Source organism: Myotis lucifugus, unplaced genomic scaffold (assembly GCF_000147115.1).
Source record: "Myotis lucifugus unplaced genomic scaffold, Myoluc2.0 scaffold_238, whole genome shotgun sequence".
NCBI classification, from domain to species: domain Eukaryota; kingdom Metazoa; phylum Chordata; class Mammalia; order Chiroptera; family Vespertilionidae; genus Myotis; species Myotis lucifugus.
The window spans coordinates 272,801-293,111 of NW_005871286.1; the positions used below are offsets into that span (position 1 = coordinate 272,801).

Sequence of the window (20,311 nt, forward strand, 5' to 3'; positions counted from 1 at the left end):
GGTACCACACACTGAAGGTAGCATTCAGGAAAGGAGTTAAAAAACAGGGCCTTGCCGAAACCGGTTTGGCTCAGTGGATAGAGCGTCAGCCTGCGGACTGAAAGGTCCCAGGTTCGATTCCGGTAGAGGGCATGTACCTGGGTTGCGGGCACATCCCCAGTGGGAGATGTGCAGGAGGCAGCTGATCGATGTTTCTCTCTCATCGATGTTTCTAACTCTCTATCTCTCTCCCTTCCTCTCTGTAAAAAATCAATAAAATATATCTAAAAAAAACAAAAAACAGGGCCTTGCAGTCCTTCAAACACTGGGAAAATATTTAAAAACGTACACCTATTTTCTTTCAGAAGAATGTGTTTAATGATGTGCTGGCTTGAGTAGCCAAAAAAAAGGCTATTGCAGTCTCCCTTAATAAATTCTTCGGAGTCATCACTTCATTGGAGAGTTATGGTGAAATATTTCCCGAAGAATAATTTTTAAAGATTGATAAAGTAGTTGAAAACCACCAATAAAGACAGAATGTAAGCTCCACAACTCTGCCAATATTGCCACGTATTTAAATGTAAGGACTAATCAACTCTCAACAGATTACTGATTTAGGTACTACTATATGGCTTTACTAACATGGCTTGATCATGAGAATCCTAACATACAGTCTAGTCAAGATGACAGTTATTCTTCCCCAAAATACAAATACTGAAAGAACTCAAGATATACACGTGAAAATTTGTATCGTATGTGAGTCTTCTGGCATTAGAAGCTCTACTGGAGAAAATGAACTGGATTAGTCCCCCTTAAATTATACTTTATTGAACAATAAGGCAGAAATGCAATGAAAAGAAATCAAGTAATCTTAAAAGTAGAAAATGAACCAATCACAGGAAAAATATCTACCACCTTCTATTCAAAGGCAAGCCTCTATTCATTTATTCAAATGCTCTAACAAGAAAAAAAATTCCTTAAATCTTGGGAGAAACATAAATATGTAGCAGACTTTTATCATACCTGATTAATCAATTCGGTTAATGGAATGACTATAATACTCCACATTCTCCAGAGATGCTCCTTGTTTTCCAACTGTTTTGCATTTTGATCAATAACATTTAAAACAGAGTCACTGAAAGCTAGTGGTGAAGTTGGACCAGAAAGAACACAACCTACAAGTGTTTCCAGGTTAAGAAAAAACCTGAAGAGAAAATTTTGAACCATGAAATAAACTGTATGTTTCCCCAAAATACATTAATTACACTGCAACACAATTCTAAAAATAACAGAAAAATAAATGAATTTTAAATCTTATTTGACAAAATTTAATATAAATTGTTAACCCAGAGAATCTTATTCATAACAAAGCCACCTTTCCAAGATAAACAAAGATTCTTTTCAGCCCAGCCAGCGTGGCTCAGTGGATAAGCATCGACCTATGAACCACGAAGTCACTGTTGGATTCCCAGTTAGGGCAAATGCACAGGTTGCAGGCTCAATCCCCCAGGGGGAGGGGCAGAGAGTAGGGGGAAGGTGCAGGAGGCAGCCTCTCTCACCATTGATGTTTCTATCTCTCTCACTCTTCTTTCCTTTTTGAAATCAATAAAAAATCTATATATTTTTAAAAGAATATTTTCAGTTTAACTTACCTTTCATCTTCTACACCACATCCCAAGAGATTATTGTTGAAAATTAATTGAATTAAGAATAAAGCAGGCGTTCCCTGAAGAAAGATGAGAGATTTCGGTCAATCTTCTTGTTATAAAGAGTAGAATATTCTTGTTACACTTGTTTTCTATAATTATGTGAAACATGATCCTTTTAAGGTTTACAAAATTTAACTTATGACATACATGACAAAAAAGATAAAAATGTATTTGAATAAACTGACCAAAGAATCAAGCTCTTTATTATTTTAACCATAGCTGTTCCATGTACAATGAGAAATGGTGACAGATTCCAGATATAAAAATTATTAACTTAAAACTTGCTGGCCCAACAATACCTATATTCTGCCTATATTAAGTACACCTTTCACAATTTAGCCAATGTTACTAAACTTGCAAAATTTGTAACGGTAACCAACACTATTATTATGTCCAAGCAAATAAAAAACTTTCCTTCTGAAACCCCCTTTTAACCCCAGAAAATAGTCCCCTTAATAGTGACATACTTAATTTTTTACATTATTACTCTATCATTTTTTTCTTTAACATAATCAGCAAATCCAATTTTCTCAAAATTTTACAACTTAAGCCTCGCTATTTGAAGAAAGGGAAATCATAGAACTTTTCTTTTTGGCTCATTTTAATCATATAATAACATTTAAGATACTTGCATTAAGAATATCCATATTAGCAACCTGATATGCTGGTGAACCTAATACTTTCTGAGGAAGTCCTTTAATTGTAATTTCCATGAGGACCTAAGAAAGACAAAGATTTTATTATAAGTGGTCCATATAGTACTTTATATAGTAAAAATCTACATAGTATTCTCTATTTTTAATTGAACAATTTGTTATACTCTCATTAAATATATTGTCATTATAATGTTGCACTAGTTTAAAAAGTTCAAATACAGAAATATAAAAACTAAAATGACAAAGTCCTTCTTTATTTCCAGGAATAACTAATGTGAGTTTAGAGTTTATTTTTCTAGAACATCTAAATTTCCATATATGTAAGTATACCAAGAAACATCTTCTAGATGTGGCTGTCATACTTTTATACCATTATACAAGTGATATTATACTAAAGATACTATGACCTTCATCTGTGTTGTGGAGTTTTCACATCAATATATGTAGACACGTCTAACTGCTATATGAACATACATAATTTATGCAAACATTTTTTCTATTAATGGCTCTTGAGGCTATTTCTAGCTTTTTATTACAAAAAGAAATTCTTCAATGAATTATGTACTCACTAGTACCAGAAGCAAGTATTTCTAAGAATTGCTAACTAAAAGCTGAATCTAAGACATGCCTCTCAAATGTGACAGTCTAGCAAGCTGTTGACCCAAAATATCACTATACTGATATTAACCTGAACTATATAACAAAAGTGACATAACTGTTATTAGTGAAAATATGCTTCACATATACTCATTTGAAGCAGATACTAATGATAATAAATAGCATTTGTTAACTCATTTACTTTGTTCCTGGAGTATTCTGTATATATCAACCCATTCTGTGAGAATACTGCATTCTTTATTAACAGAGACAAGAAAAATAAATTGCCCTACTTCATTCAGCTAATCAATAGGCTGAGATTTAACCTAGCCAGATCCAGAGCCCTTGCTATTAACCACTATGCTCGACTGCCATACTAGATATTGTCACAACACATACAGGAAGCAGACTCAGATTTTATGCAAGGGTATTGTTTGTTCCATCTGCAGCTTATTTGGGGAGATTTACTACTATAAAAAGTTTATCTAATTAGCTTTTTTTCTACTCTCCTATATATGATAAAAGAGATGTTTAATATCAATGTCATTATGTTTGTTAAAGAGATTTCATTTAATGCCCTGGCCAGTGTGGCTCAGTTGGTTAGAGCATCATCCCATACATTAAAAGGTGGCGGGTTCGAATCCCAGTAAGGGCTCATACCAGGGTTTCAGTTTCAATCTCCCAGGCCTATGTGGGAGGCAACCAACTGATATTTTCTCTCTCTGTGTGTGTGTGTGTGTGTGTGTCTCTCTCTCCCTCTCCCTCAAATCAATGAAAAACATATGCTTGGGTGAGGACTTAAAAACAAAAAAAAAGACTCATTTAAAATGCAAAAGATCCATAAGATTACTACATTTTCTTAAGTGCACAAAGTAACAATTAGTGGAGCTTAGCAATCTTGTCATAAAATTAGTGTTCATCCAAGTTTCTTCAAGTTTCATGTCCTTTACCTAATTTTCTCTGTGGCTTATCCTTCTTCTCATCATGAAAGATTTTTATAGTTGACATTATAGCCATTACTATTTGTTTTCAAATGACTATAAGTCAATGGGAATAGCATTTATTACATGGCCAAACTCATAATTAATACTTGATATGTTTTCCCAAATCCTGATCTGCAATATAAAATTCAATTTCAAAGAGTCGTTTTTAAATACCAGCATATAGGTATTGTACTTACCAGTGTTTTTGATACAGGAAATACTTCCGATTTCACTATGGTTTGCAAAGATTTTAATAAGAGGGTCAAAACCTCAGAACCTGGTCTCTCTTTTTTGTTACCTATGAACAAGTAAAAGCATGAATGTACTTCTAAACATACAAGTACTAGAGGCCTGGTGCACGGATTCATGCACCAGTGGGGTCCCTTGGCTTGGCCTGTAGGAACTGGGCTGAAACCGGCACGCCGCCTGCTATTCCCATTCATCCCGGCCCTGCTGTGCCTGCCACATGCTCGCACCCAGTTAGTCGATCGGGAGAGGCTCACGCCACCGCAGCAGCACTTGCCAGACATGGGCCCTGCATCTGGCGCCTGTCAGTCAGCAGAGCAGTGCTTCCGCTGTGGGAGCACAGTGACCACCACGGGGCAGCTCCTGCGCTGAGCGTCTGTCCCCTGGTGGTCAGTGCACATCATAGTGACCAGTTGTTGGGTCGCTTAAGCTTTTACATTTACACTAATAAAAGAAAAACATGCAAATTAACCATCACTGTTACTCCACCACACCCACAAGCCACACCCACCAGCCAATCAGGAGCGGGTATGCAAATTAACCCAACTAAGATGTTATTTAATTTGCATAGGTAGTCACCCAGCGGCCTGGGTCCCAGGAACATCATCGGGCACCCAGGTCACTCTGAGGTGGACCCCAAATGGGCCCTGAGCAGCCTAGGAAGGGCCTGAGCCAGGGGGCTCCTGGGCAGGGCCGAGCCTGCAATCAGAGCCAAGGGGGCCCCTGCCCAGGCCTAAAGCCTCGGCCAGGCCTAAAACCCCTGCCCAGGCCTAAAGCCGCTATTCGAAGGGGGCAGGGGCGGACCCGGAGATCAGAGGGGCAGGGGCAGACCCACCTCCAAGGGGAGCAGGGAGTGGGTTTAAGCCGTCAGTAGGACATCCCCTGAGGGCTCCCAGTATGTGAGAGAGGGCAGGCTGGGCTGAGGGACCCCCCCCCCCCCCCCGCACGAATTTTGTGCACTGGGCCCCTAGTGTGTGTGTGTGTGTGTATAGGTTTTCAGGGATAAAAATATACATTTAAGAGAGCTATGAAAATTAATTTTTCACTAAATCCAAAAAATGCTTTGTGCCCTGACCAGTGTAGTTCAGTTGGTTGAGCATTGTCCTATGCACCTAGGTCACCGGTTTGGTTCCCTGTCAGAACACATGCCCAGGTGGCAGCTGTGCAGGAAGCAACCAATCAATTTTTCTCTTTCATCCATCTTTCTCTCTCTCTAAAATCATTGAAAATCATATATATATATATATATTTTTTTAAAATATATATATATATATTTTTAAGTGCTTTGTTAAAAACTAAAGTCTGGAAGCTATCGTTCAAAAAATTATTTTAAAATAAATTTTATATAAAAGCCAAATAATTCACTGAGTGCTATAAAAATCATTTGATCAGTATTATGGTGCTTACCTGATTCAATAACTAACTTTACCAAGTTAATTAGCTCTTTCCAAATAGCACTGACAACTGCATCTGTCAAAATAAAACGTAAAGTACTTTAGAACAAAGTAGATGTGACTATAATGGCACTCCTCTCATCCTTATACTAAAGAAATTGAGCAATACTTAATTTAGAATATAATTTTCCTTGTAATACTCAACTTTATAATTAATCAGTTTATAAAATACCATCACCTTATTTTTGTTAAAGCAATAAATGTGGTTGGTTTGTTTTTCTAAGGACTGTACCATATTAACACTGGGTCATATAACTATAGTTAATTCTTTTTTTTCCTCCTTCACCTGTATTTTCTGTATTCAATATCTTAAACTTTTGAGACAACAAAAAATAAAGATCAGAATACCTAAAAACCACAACAAAAAAATTTCCCAAGCCAATTAAATAGCACACTATTTTATTTATGAAATTTATTCTCTTCATTTGATAGGCTATTGAATAAAGGAGTTTAGGTGTAGATGGTGGTGCAATAGAGTCTGGGCTTGATTCATGGCTCTACCATTTACTAGGTGACTTTGCACAGGTTATTTACTTACAGAACAATGGAATTTTCTCATCTGCAAAACTGACTAACACAGAAGATTGCTGTGCAGATTAAATGAACTATATCTTACAACACAATCTAGATAAATAGGTGACACTATGTAACTATTTGCTATTTTATTTGCTTTTTGAACAAATAATTTTAAAAACTTCTCTTAAATAGTTACCAGAAGCATCTTTTCCAACTGCAACAAAGCTATCATGAACAGCAGTGATAAGTGTATTTGCATATTTGGAAAAAAAAGAAGAGTTGCTGATTAACGGGTATTCGAGAGGCTCTAGAACAAAAAAAGAGACAACTCTGTAAAACCACTTTATGAAATAAACTTAATATAAAATTTTAGGTGGTCTGACATGTTTTCTATTAAAAAAGCTTTTACTTATTTCATAATTACAAAATATTTTTATTAAACTGTATTTACCCTAATTAATTTCAATTCTAAATTCCAAATTATACACAAATAATATTTACAAATAACATCTACCTGAATTTTTTTTTCTTTTTGTTAATCCTCACCCAAGGATATTTTTCCATTGATTTTTTTAGCGAGAGTATAAGAGAGAGGGAAAGACAGAGAGAAACATCGATGTGAAAGAAATACATAGATTTCTTGCCTCCTCCACAAGCCTTGACCGGGGGTCAGGCCAGGGAGAAGCCTGTAACCAAGGTACCCTTGACCGGAATCAAACCCGGGACCCTTCAGTCCACAGGCCGATTCTCTATCCACTGACCCAAACCGGCTAGGACACATCTACCTGAATTTTAATGCTACTGGTAGACAGACTTATTTCAAGCTTTTTAAAAGTCACATGCTAAAAAAATATGAACAAGAAACTTCAAACTCATTTCTAAAATCATTCCAGTACTAATCAAATCACCTCCAATTAACTGTGTTATATAGTGTTTTAATAAACTGAAATTATTTTTAAAGCAAATACCTAAGCTCAGTACAAGTTTGTTTTGCTTAGCAAAACTTAAAACTTCTGGACCCAACAGAAAATGAAGTAACATTTCAAGTCCTAAAAGTTGAATAGAGGGGATTGTGGCCATTACACCAAAATTCGAACTCAAGTTCATCCGGGTGGTTACCGAGGCTCCATATGGGGAAGCACCTTTAAAGCAAAAAAAAAAAAGTTATGTAAGTTTAAATTATCTACCCAAATGAATATATTGGTTACTACCTTCCAATGAAATGTACCTTCAAATGTAAATAGTGTTTCTCAAGTAAGAGTTGAAAGTTTCTGTTTAAAACCCACAGAATTTCAATTAAATATTAAGAACAAGATTATTTGTTACACACCATTTAAATGAATATAATTCTCAGGCATTAATCCATGCCTGAATTATTACTATGCAGGCATTCCTTAAACTTAAGTATAAAATTTTGGCTCAGAACAGCTAACAGAAAATAATAATAGCAAATAACTTTCTTTCATGGTGTACACTCTAAGCCACATTTCTTACATCTCTTCAGGTGTTGTTTTTAATAATATCCCTTAAAATACTGGCTCTGAAACCAATGCAATTATCTGTAATGTACCTCACATAATGTACTGGGAAAAAGTTGATCTTTTCCAACTACAACAATGCAATGCAATTATTGCTGTAAACATTAACAATTGAGAATATATTATGGACTTTGTGATGGGGGGCCAAAATTATGAAGTCCTTCATTTCATGTGATTAACATTGAACAAAGCCATCAGCCAAAGCATTCTTTTAAAAAAAGATAAAAAACAAGTATGACTATCTCTTACCTTTGTGTTGAGGGGTCATAGGACTTAAGCCTGGAGAAGTAGCTAGTCGAGATGAACTGCCCTGAGGTGAAGCATTAGCATCAATGCTTATTGTGCTTTGAATTAGAGGCACACAAACCTATTAGGGTAATAATAATAATAAAAAGGAAAATGATATTTGTAAACAATAATTTTCTTTTCTTTTTTAAAAAAGCCTTGCATAATACAGTTGATTTTCTTTAAGAAGCAGTATAAATTCTCTTAATATGTTGAATTTTATGAGCTATTTCAATACACAGGGAAAAAACTGAAATTTGGACAAGTGGAAACTTTTAACAAACTATTTACCCCTAGATGCATACTATCTATAAATTTCAGTTCTAAATTCCAAATTATACACAAATAATTTTTGCAAATAACATCTACCTGAGCTTTAATGCTATTGGCAGACAGACTCATTTTAAGCTTTTTTAAAACATGCTAAAAATATATGAACTAAGACAACTTCAAACTCATTTCTAAGATCATTCCCCACCAGTCAAATCTAACCAATGAGAATAAATTATGCCAATAAATGTGTTGGGCAACTGGGTAAGGTTAGCCTAATAGGACCTTACAATGGCAGAATTTCAAAAAATTACAGTCCCAATTATATAATACTATCAATGTCCAATTTTAATTATTTCATCTTCCACCAAGTTTAAAAGCCTTTATATTAAATTTTTAAAAGTTCAAGTATATTTAAAGTCTCCCTTTCTAAGAATATACTCACTGCTTATCAGATATTTACACAGACTAGAAGACAAGGACTTACAGATCCAAAATTAAAATATACTGAAAATCCAAGATAAGCAATAAAAAAGATAAAAGCTATCGCCACCTGTCCTGTTTTAAACTTAACTAAAAAAAAATTTCAGGCCAGCTCAGTTGGTTAGAGCATCGTCCCCATACAATAAAGGTTGTGGGTCCTATCCCCAGTCAGGGCACATATACGAATCAACCAATGAATGCATAAAATAAGTGGAACAACAAATCAATGTTTATCCATCTCTCTCTCTCTCTCTCTCAAATCAATAAAAAAATTCAGAAACCAAGGATGGGATTAACTGCAAAAACAAAGAGGTATAGATAAGATTAAGCCTGGGTTTAAATGCCCAGAGGATATCAATAGCTAAAGAAATTTGTAAAATCATTTCAACAATACTGTAAACCAGTGATGGCGAACCTTTTGAGCTCGGCGTGTCAGCATTCTGAAAAACCCTAACTTAACTCTGGTACCGAGTCACATATAGAAATTTTTTGATATTTGCAACCATAGTAAAACAAAGACTTATATTTTTGATATTTATTTCATATATTTAAATGCCATTTAACAAAGAAAAATCAACCAAAAAAATGAGTTCGTGTGTCACCTCTGACACACGTGTCATAGGTTCACCATCACTGCTGTAAACCAATGATGGGATTTAAATGATTGGTTATCATTATGTAGCCTTGAAAAGAGAAACAAAAATAAGAATCCCATTTTGTTATCTACCCAGTATAACATTTGATTTCTATTTTAGTAATATTGAATCTACTCTCATTTATATTCTAAGTCCTCTGAAATTCCTTTTTAAAAATCTTCATGTCTCTAAAAAATAGGTATTTGAGTGTTTGCTAATTAAAAGGGCTTATCCTTTAAGGAAAATGAACAAGTCTGTCAAGAAAAAAGATCTTCTATATATTGTGGTCGGCTAACACAGCAAAAGTAACACTGAAAGATTAAAGAAAGAAAACACAAAATATTATAATCAACATTTATAACATTACCTGTTCAAAATTAGCAGGAAGATGAGGTCCAAGTCTCATTAGTAAATACCACCAGACTTCTAGTTTTGTTAGAGCTAGAGCTTCTGTTCTCACATGGATGGAACTCAAAGGCTGCATTAACAACTTTAGTCTTTTCGCACTACATAGTATTTCTTAAAAGAAAATGAAATAAGCACCCAGGTAAAAACATTTAAGAGTAAAGAGTAAAAGATTACATTTAAAGAATGAATATGCAATAGTCCTTTTTTTTTTTTAATCAAGAGAATAAATTCTATAAAAAAATTTTTAATCAACAGGTGTTCCTGTTTCACCCAAAATTTTTCCCTGACAAACTCCAGTACACCTAGACCACAATAGTTAGGAAGGCAATAATAAAAAAGGAGTAAGTATTATTTATTAAAAACTGAGGGCCATGGGTGATTTTGCAATAAAGCGACATTTGTCAATGTCTAAAATATTTTTGGTTGTTACAACTTGAGAAGCAATGGTATGGAGAACACTACTGGCATCTAGTGAGGTGCATTCAGAAATGCTGCTAAACTTCCTACAATACAGAGCAGTCCTCCACAACGAACTGTCTAGCCCGATATTCCAAAACATTGAGAAACTGTCCAAGCTGCTTTGTATTCTTGTCATCTCCACTTTACAGGTAAAAAATAGAGGCTTACTGCCTGGCTGGTGTGGCTCAGTGGTTGAACATCGACCCATGAACCAGATCACAGTTCAATTCTCGGTCAGGGCACATGCCAGGGTTTGGGGCTCAATCCCCAGTAGGGGGTGTGCAGGAGGCAGACAACTAATGACTATCTCCCATCACTGATGTTTCTATCTCTCTCTCCTCTCCCTCTAAAACCAATAAAAAGTTATTTTAAAAAATAGAGGCATTTTTTACATTCTATCAAAAATGGTTATTTTTAAATTTTGCTAGTAATTTATCTTATCAAGCATTATAACCGTTGTTGCCATTAGATTTTGGAAACCTACATCTACATTAATAATAATTACATATTAAAATTCAGCATAAAAATGAAATCTAATTCTTTAAGCAAAATATTTATATCAGAAGTCTATAGTGTGTGAGTGTTGACTGGGAATACATAAAAAGACAGTCTGTGCTAAAGTAACTTATCAAAAAGACTTTAAAAAGACTTTGAAGTAAGAAGTCAGACTACTATGAGAACAAATCCTCTACTTATGAGCTCCAAAAAAAATACCCTGTAGCAGAGATTGCCAACTGCCATACAATAATCCATTTTCTTTTAGTTATAAGACCTGCTTTCATTCATAACAGTGATGGCTGCCCAATTTTGACTTCTTTATCTAGTCTCCTGTTTAGCCATTCTACCTAATGATACTTAAGTGGTGATGAATGTGGATTTCTAGAATGCTCAATACGGATAGCCAGCTTAGCTGAGAAGTTCATTTATGCTCTCTGCCTTCCCTCTTTCCTATAGTCTGCAACTAAGGCATACTGAAGATGACAGAAAAGAAAGTCAAGCACCTGATTTGTTAATAACTTCCTAGATCCATAATACAAGTCAGAGACTCTCTAGCTCTAGACTTACTTCATCTTCTTTACACCCCTCCTATTTTATGTTGTAACATTCAACCATTTATAATTCCAACAGATTTAGTCGTGAATATTATCTCATGCTAATAGTTCATAAGCAACAAAAAAAGAAAGTGACATTTCTAATTAAAACTGGTGCCTGGCAATGCACTTTTACCAACATTTTCAATAAAAGTAATGATAGTTAATGCAAATAATCACTTTATAAAACACATTAAGAGGAAAGAATTAATGGTCTTTGGTAGAAAAAATATATATAGGATGAAATCCACATTACTTAGTAGATCTGGAAATATACAGTATCTATTATACTCAAGATTAATTACCCAGTTAAGTAGGTACTAATACAGACCCACCTTTGTGCTAAACATTCTTTCTCTATATCTATATCTAGATATATCTAAATCTATATCTATATATCTAGATCGATCTATCTATATCAAACACCTTCACTAGGATAATAGGATGTTAAGGTTAAGGTAAATCAAAAGGAAACACGTCCTATATCAGGGGTCCTCAAACTTTTTAAATCAAAAGGAAACACGTCCTATATCAGGGGTCCTCAAACTTTTTAAACAGGGGGCCAAACTATGAACAAATTCCTATGCACACTGCACATATCTTATTTTGAAGTAAAAAAACAAAACGGGAACAAATACAATATTTGTATTTGCATGTGGCCCGCGGGCCATAGTTTGAGGACCCCTGTCCTATATAATAAAAGCCTAATATGCAAATCAACCAAACAGTGGAACAACCAGTGGGTGGGGGGCAGGGCCGGCAAGCGGGCAGCGCCAGGCCAGCCAAAGTGGGTGACAGCAGGCAGAGGGAGGGGATGGCAATCAGGGGGCAGTGGCGACCAGCAGCAGCGGAGGGGCGATCAGGGGGGCGGAGCCAGCTGCTCGTAGGCCGGCGTTGTCCCCCAATGTCCCCACACCCCAGTTGCCTCCCGCAGAGGAGCAATGGGGGGCAATGGGGGACAGGGCTGGAGCTGCTCCCTGGTGGTCAGTGCGCTCCCAAGGATGTCCGTGGGGAGTGGGCCTAATCCATCAGTCAGACATCCCCCGAGGGCTCCCAGACTACGAGAGGGCGCAGACCAAGCTGAAGGATCCCCTCCTCCCACCCCGAGTGCATGAATTTTTGTGCACCGGGCCTCTAGTATATTAATATTAATCTACTATTAGGTATAGTTCTAAATGTCCTAAAAGATAAAAAAAAGTTCATCAGTCACCCATTCTGGTTTGGCTCAGTGGACAGAGTGTTGGCCTGTGGACTGGAGGGTCCCGGGTTCAATTCCAGTCAGGGCACATGCCCAGGTTACAGGCTCGATCCCCAGTGGGGGGCGTGCAGGAGGCAGCCAGTTAATGATTCTCTCTCATCACTGATGTTTCTCTCTCTCCCTCTTCCTTCCTCTCTGAAATCAATAAAAAAATATATATATTTTTAAAAAGTTCAGTCAGTGATATGTTTATTCCATAACAATCACAATTGTTTCCTATTATCTATTGTGACCTTTGATAAATTACGTAATCTCTCCAAAATAGTAAAAATACTTAGTACCTCAGTTCTATTATAACCAATGAGATACGTGGTAAAGTGCTCAACTAAGTGTTGGCATGTACTAAGAGTGCCACAAATGGTATTTGATACTTTTTGAACATAAATATTCAAAATTTTAAAATATTACTTACCTGGATTTAATGCAAAATTATCTATTAAACTCTTCCAAGCAATAAAAGCTATTTTTTTAATTATGGGTGCTCCACTACGAAATCCCAGTTCCTCCAGCTGTAATAGAGAATTAATGAAACTCCCACTTCGATGTAAGGTCTAAAAAGGAGAAATCATTAAAAAGTTATTTACTTGCTGAAACAATACATAAGGCACTAGTATGATTCACTAGTCTAATTCATTCTGTTTCAGTTACATAAAAGTCTTAGGAATTAACATTTTTTAAAGTACCAAATTCTGTATGCACATTCAAATTTCATGATCACAAAATATAAAACTTCAAGAAGCAGATAATACATAACACAAAGTATTTCTAAAACATTAGAGAAAATTAGGAAGGTCAGATAAAAAACAAATTTTACTAACATAATACCAAAAAGTGAGTACATGAGAAAAAAATAGAATCAATATTAAAGAAAAAATAAGAAATGCTAAACCCTGAAACTAATAAAAACACCTTTCCAAATACAGTAAATAAAACAGGTATGAAAAATGGTTAAGGGAAAAATAAATATGCACCCTAAAAAAATACATAAAAAGGTAAAATATCTATATATATAAAGGCCTAAGCAACCATCTGACCGTTAGCTATGACACACACTGACCACCAGGGGACAGATGCTCAACGTAGGAGCTGCCGAGCGACAGCAACTTTGTAGAGTGCCCTCTCACATTCTGGGAGCCCTCGGGGAATGTCAGACTGCCAGTTTCGCCCCGACCCCCACAGGCCAGGCCAAGGGACCACACCTGGCAGATGCCCTTCGAGCCCTGGTCACCCCAGGTGCGGCCGGCTAGGGAGTGACTGAGGGAGGTTGGCTCCAGGGCGTGTCTGGCCCATCTAGCCCAGTCCCGCCCTGCTGGCCACCTTCTAATTAATTTCCTTTCAGTGTGCACCAATTCGTGCACTGAGCCTCTAGTTAATTCATAAGTGGCTATAAACCATATATAACCTAAACAGAATATATTAACAGAAAAAAAACTGGCTTAGAAAATCACAAGCAATTCACAAAAAAGCTCCTAGAACTAATAAAATTAATTCAAAAAGTCTGAGTACAAGATCAACACCTGAAAATCAGTTCTATTTCTACATGTCAGCAATAATCTGAAGCGGAAGCTAGGAAAGCAATTCCATTTACAATAGCACTTAAAAGATTAAATACTCATTAGGAATAAATCTAATCAAGACAGCCAGAGTTATACACTAAAAGCTACAAAACACTGCAGAAATTTAGAGACTTAAATAAGTAGAAAACCATCCCACTTCATAGGTAGAAAGATTTGCTATCATTAAAATATCAATACTACCCAAAGCAATCTACAGATTCAACTCAATCTCTATCAAAATTCCAACAGCCCTTTTCACAGAAAAAAAAAACCAATCTTCAAATTCAATATGGAATTGCAAAGAGCCTCAAATAGCCAATTCTGAAAAATAAAGCTGGAGGACTCACACTTCCAAGACTTCTAAACTTATTACAATATTATAGTAATTAAAACTTATGGTAGTGACATAAGAATAAACATAGAATAAAATAGAAACCCCCAAATAAGTCCTTTCATATACTGTCAATTGTTGTTTTATAAATGTGCCTAGAGACTTTTCAAAAGGACAGTCCAACAAATGGTGCTGGGAAAAATGAAATATCCACGTGCAAAATTAAAGCTGGACCCTTGCCTTATATACAAAAATAAATTCAAACTGGATCAAAGATCGGAATTTATAAACTAAAATTAAAACTATAAAGCTCCAAGAAAACAGAGAAAAAGACTAATGCACTGGATTTGGCAACAACTTCATGGATGACACCAAAAGCACACACACACACAAAAAAAGTTGTCTATTTACCTAATGTATATGCACTTCATCAAATTTAAGCTTATGCATCAAAGAATGCTATCAAGAAAGCAAAGCCCTAGCTGGTTTGGCTCAGTGGATAGTGTCGGCCTGTGGACCAAAGGGTCCCAAGGCTCAATTCCGGTCAAGGGCACATACCTTGGTTACACAGGCTCCTCCCAGGCAAGGCCCTGGTTGGGGCACATGCAGGAGGCAACCAATCGATGTGTTTCTCTCACATCGATGTTTTTCTCTGTCTTTCCCTCTCATCCACTCTCTAAAATATCAATAGAAAAATATCCTCCGGTGAGAAAAAAAGAAAGCAGATTACCCACAGAATGGGAAACAATATTTGCAAATCAGGTCTGACAATGAATTAATATCCATAATAAAGAACTACAACTCAACAACAAAAACAAACCACCCAATTTAAAAATGCACAAAGCTTGGAAACAGCCTAAGTGCGCAACGATAGATGAGTGGATTAAAAAACTGTGGTACATCTACACAATGGAATACTACGCTGCGGTAAAAAAGGAGCTTTTACCATTTGCAACAGCATGGATGGAACTAGAGAGCATTATGCTAAGTGAAATAAGCCAGTCAGAGAAAGATAAATATCACATGATCTCACTCATTTTTGGAATATAATGAACAACATAAACTGATGAAGAAAAACAGACCCAGACACAGAGAAGCATAGATCAGACCATCAAACCTCAGAGGGAAGGTAGGGGAGGGTGGGGGTAAGGGGAAGAGATCAACCAAAGGACTTATATGCAAGCATTTAGGCCTAACCAATGGACACAGACAACAGGGGGGGGTTAGGGCATGAGTGGGGGGGGGGGGGCAATGGGAGGATAAGGATATATATGTAATAACTTAATTAATAAAAAAAAAAAAAACACAAAGCTGGGGATGTAAAGAACATAGGAAATATACACAATGATATGCTAACAACTATGTATGGTGCCAGGGGGTACTTGAAATATTGAAGGGGACGGAATCACTTTGTAAAGTACATGGTTGTCTAACCACTATGATGTATACCTGAAACTAATATAAAATAATATTGAATGTAAACTATAATAAAAAGTAAAAAATTTAAAACCTAAGTACTACTTTCAGAGCAAAACCTAGAAAATAAATTAAAAACTTAAACGCTTTACTGTCCTGTGAGTTGTATGGAATTGGCTCCTGAATCTCAGATCCAAAAAATTTAGGGCTCCTTTACCAAGCAGTTGGACAGCCATCACTATGCCACAAAACAAATATACTGAGTTACCACCATAAACACTATGGATAGTACAGGGATTACCATGAGAAAAAGAGAAAGGAAAGTTGAGGAGCTCATAAATGCTCAAAGAATTCAGACATGACTGGTCAGAAGGCCAAGCTCTACTACAAATAGGGCCATGTTAAGAAAAAAGAGGCCGGCCCTAATGGGTTTGGCTCAGTGCATGGAGCGTCGGCCTGCGGACTGGGGGGGGTCCCAGGTTCGATTCCGGCTAGGGCATGTACCTTGGTTGCGGGCACATCCCTAGTAGGAGGTGTGCAGGAGGCAGCTGATCGATGTTTCTCTCTCATCGATGTTTCTAACTCTCTATCCCTCTCCCTTCCTCTCTGCAAAAAATCAATAAAATATATTTTAAAAAGAAAGAAAAAAAGAAAAGAGGCAAGCTGGATTCCAAAGTGGAGGCAGAGTAAGTGGAAGCTACATTGACACTCTCCCAGGACCAAACTGTAAACATGTGGGTTAGCACAGGACTTGGTTGTAAAGTCTGTGAGGATTCTCTGAAAGGTCATGGGCCTTTGGGGCATCCTTGCCAAAGGCGGCAGCCCCTACACCTTGACTTTTCCAAACAAGTCCGAGCATGTGGGTGTTTTACTAGAATCTCTATGTTTAGTTTTCAAACCTGACCTTGTAGAAGCATGTGTTTTCCCAAGGATACTTACCCTGCTGATTGTATCTAAAGGTTAACTTTAGTTCAAGCTGTTGTTACAATAAAAGGCTAATGAGGCAGGCAACCAAGGCTGTTTTGGTGCCTAAAGCCAAACAAACCCCTTAGCCTTCTCTTTCACAGAAATGTGTGTCAGAGTAATCCACTCATCCATGGCTCAGGGTCTGCTAGTCAGCCCTGGCAGCTGGTGCCCCATGTGAGGAGCCAGCAAGGCAACAAAACACAGTGGAACCCCCATGAAGAGGAAGAAAAGGAAAGTAACTGTGCAGTAAATCATTGGAGCCCGTTTGGGATTCCCAAGTTCAAGGGAATTCTTTCTCAGCTAAGGTTTCATAATGGGACAAGAGTTATCCACAGACCAGCAGCAAAATATCACAGTGCTGAAACAGTTATTAAAAGCAGGTGGTGCCTGTTAGAGAAGAACAACTAAAAAGCTTATTACAAACTGTTATGATTTATAATCCTTGGTTCCCTGATGCTGGAATGCTAGATCTTAATCTCTGGGAACAAGTGGCCAGGCATTTAAAAAGAAATCAGGCCCTGGGAAAACGAGTGCCCTTATCATTAACTGTGTGGGCTCTTGTTCGAGCTGTATTATGCCCACTTCATATTGAAGATCAAAAGCCTACAGAGCAACAGGAGGATTTACCACTGCCCCCTCCTTCTGAAGTAGAGTCTGTAGAGCCTGTAATACCTAAAGCCCAGCCGCTGGAGGAAATATTTCCCGATCCTCTGCCTCCGGTGTGGAAGAGTTCATCAACTAGATCCTCAGTTATGGGATCCTGTGTCAGGCAAGCCATGTTAGGAGGAGAGCTTTTGGCTTGCCCAGTTATGCAAGATCAATAAGGTAATAGAGTTTATGAGCCACTCTCCTTTAATACCTTTTAAGAAGTAAGGAAAAGTGTTAGATAAAATGGGGCTAACAGTCCATTTACAAAAGGACTCTTTAATGCCTTATCTGAAAATTATCACATGACCCTTGGGACTGGCAGATTTTAACCAAAACAACTCTGGACACCAGTCAATATTTATTATGGAGAGCAGAATACAATGAGATCTGTGATCAGGATGTTTGTGGGTGTTCACTATTCATCCCACCAGGGAGCCCTCTGGGGCACATTCTAGGGGCAAGTCCCGTGTTTCCCACGTAAATAAATAAAATACAGAAAAACCACCCTGAATAATCAACTGAAGACTAGCTGGAGAGAACCCTGATAACCAATGATGGAAAGTAGAGACTGCATAAAGACTGGTAGGAAGTGCAGAGGCACAAAAGGGCTGGCTGGGCTCCCACAGACAGCAGTTAAAGTTCTAGAGACATATCTCAGCTGGAGGGGTTCCCACTGAGAAGTCCAAGGTCAAAATCCCAAGCTGGGCTCCCCAGCCCAGAGCACCAGAAGAAAGATGCCCACATAACATCTGGCTGTGAAAAGTAGCAGGGTTGCTATCTACCAGTGAGAGATGTCTAGAAATGCAGGCACCCTCTTAAATGGCCAAAGCACAAAATTTTGTGTGCAGCCACTATCTTGGACTCTGGCAGAGGGAGGGCAGAATGGACTGGAGCTGTGTGAGGAGAACCCAGGGTTGGGGGCTCTGGGGTGGAGCTTGGGGGGCAGCCACCACAGTTTTCTGTGCTGAGTCAATCCCTCATGCTGTGGAGGACTTCTTTCTCCACCAGACCTTTGCTTTCCAGGCGCTTTTTGCCTGAGGCTAATCAAGATTGTCAACTGGACTACAGGCAGAGGTGGCTCTCTGGAGGCTTTGAATCTTTCCCTGACCTCCTTCTAGGCCTGGAGCTAGGAAAAGCTGACCCTGGTGCACACAAAGGCACCAAGCCCCAGCAGAGGGAGCCATACGCTGTGAACTGCTCATAGCTAAAAACAGGGTATGCAGGGCCAGTCACAAACAGCTCTGACATTGTCCTGCACTAGAGTTTGGGAGTCGTAGCAGATCTACCTAATACATACACTCAAACTCAAACAGGCAGCCAAAACGGGGAGACAAAAAAAAAAAAAAGGCCCAAAATAGAAGAACAAGAGAATTCTCACTAAGAGTTAAGCGAAATGGAGATAAGACATTTATCAGATCTAGAGTTCAGAATAATGACAGCAAAGATGCTCAACAGCATGAGTAAAGACAGAGTAATTATGAAAAAAAAAGACCAGTCAGAAATAAAGAATAACATAGCACTAATAAAGAACACATTGGAAGGAATGCACAGCAGTTTAGGGGAAGCTGAGGATCAGATCAGTGGATTAGAAGACAGAGCAGGGGAGAAAAATCAACAAGAGAACCAAAAAGAAAAAAATTAAAAAACAGGAGGAGCCCTAACCGGTTTGGCTCAGTGGATAGAGCACTGGCCTGCGGACTGAAGGGTCCCAGGTTCAATTTCGGTCAAGGACATGTACCTTGGTTGTAGGCACATCCCCAGTAGGGCTGTGCAGGAGGCAGCTGATCAATATTTCTCTCATCGATGTTTCTAACTCTATCCCTCTCCCTTCCTCTCTGTAAAAAAATCAATTAAAAAAAACACAGGAAAGCTTAAGGGACCTGTGTGACAACATGACACATAACAATACTTGCATAACAGCAGTACCAAAAGAGGAAGAAAGTGAGCAAGGGAGAGAGAACGTGTTTGAAGAAATAATGGCAGAAAACTACTGTAACCTGGTAAAGGAAAGTCATACAAGTTCAGGAGGCGCAAAGAATCCCAAATCAGAAGAACACAAACAAGCCCACAACCAGACACATCATAATTAAAATTAAAGACAAAAATAATCTTTTAATATGTTTTTATTGATTTTTCAGAGAGGAAGGGAAAGGGAGAGAGAAATAGAAACAATCGATCAGCTGCCTCCTGCACATCCATTACTGGGGACCAAGCCCCACAACATGGGAATATGTCCTGACCAGAAATCGTACCAGCAACTTCTTGGTACATGGAATGACGCTCAACCAACCACCTGAGCAACACTGGCCAGGCCAAATAGAGAATCTTAAAGGTTGTGAGAGAAAAGCAATTTGTTACTTACAAAGGAGCTCCCATAAGGCTGACACCTGATTTCTCACCAGAAACTCTACAGCAGTGGTTCTCAACCTTCCTAATGCCGAGACCCTTTAATACAGTTCCTCATGTTGTGGTGACCCCCAATTTCATTGTTACAAATTGAACATAATTAAAGCATAGTGATTAATCACAAAAACAATATGTAATTATATATGTGTTTTCTGATGGTCTTAGGCGACCCCTGTGAAAGGGGCGTTTGACCCCCAAAGGGGTCGCAACCCACAGGTTGAGAACTGCTGCTCTACAGGCCGGAAGGGAACGGCATGAAGTACTCAAGGTAAGAAAAAGCAAGGATCTGAAACCAAGATTACTATATCCAGCAAGACTATCATTCAAATTAGATGGTGAAATAAGAGCTTCCCAGGCAAAAAAAAAGGCCAGAAAAGTTTATCACCACCAAACTAGCACTGCAAGAAATGCTAAAGGGACT

The 20,311-nt window shown here is 37.8% G+C and overlaps 1 protein-coding gene across 1 annotated transcript in view; it reads right to left on the minus strand.

Moving 5' to 3' along the window:
* RIF1 (replication timing regulatory factor 1) overlaps nt 1–17,614 on the minus strand; it is a 48,640-nt gene extending 31,026 nt beyond the window's left edge. Inside the window, 11 exon segments of the mRNA XM_014464106.2 lie at nt 1,003–1,183; nt 1,632–1,705; nt 2,321–2,407; nt 4,122–4,222; nt 5,578–5,640; nt 6,337–6,447; nt 7,109–7,282; nt 7,928–8,045; nt 9,719–9,870; nt 12,980–13,118; nt 17,444–17,614. Of these exon segments, the coding sequence (XP_014319592.1) occupies nt 1,003–1,183; nt 1,632–1,705; nt 2,321–2,407; nt 4,122–4,222; nt 5,578–5,640; nt 6,337–6,447; nt 7,109–7,282; nt 7,928–8,045; nt 9,719–9,870; nt 12,980–13,118; nt 17,444–17,614 (1,371 nt within the window).
* Between the last annotated feature and the right edge of the window lie 2,697 nt (nt 17,615–20,311).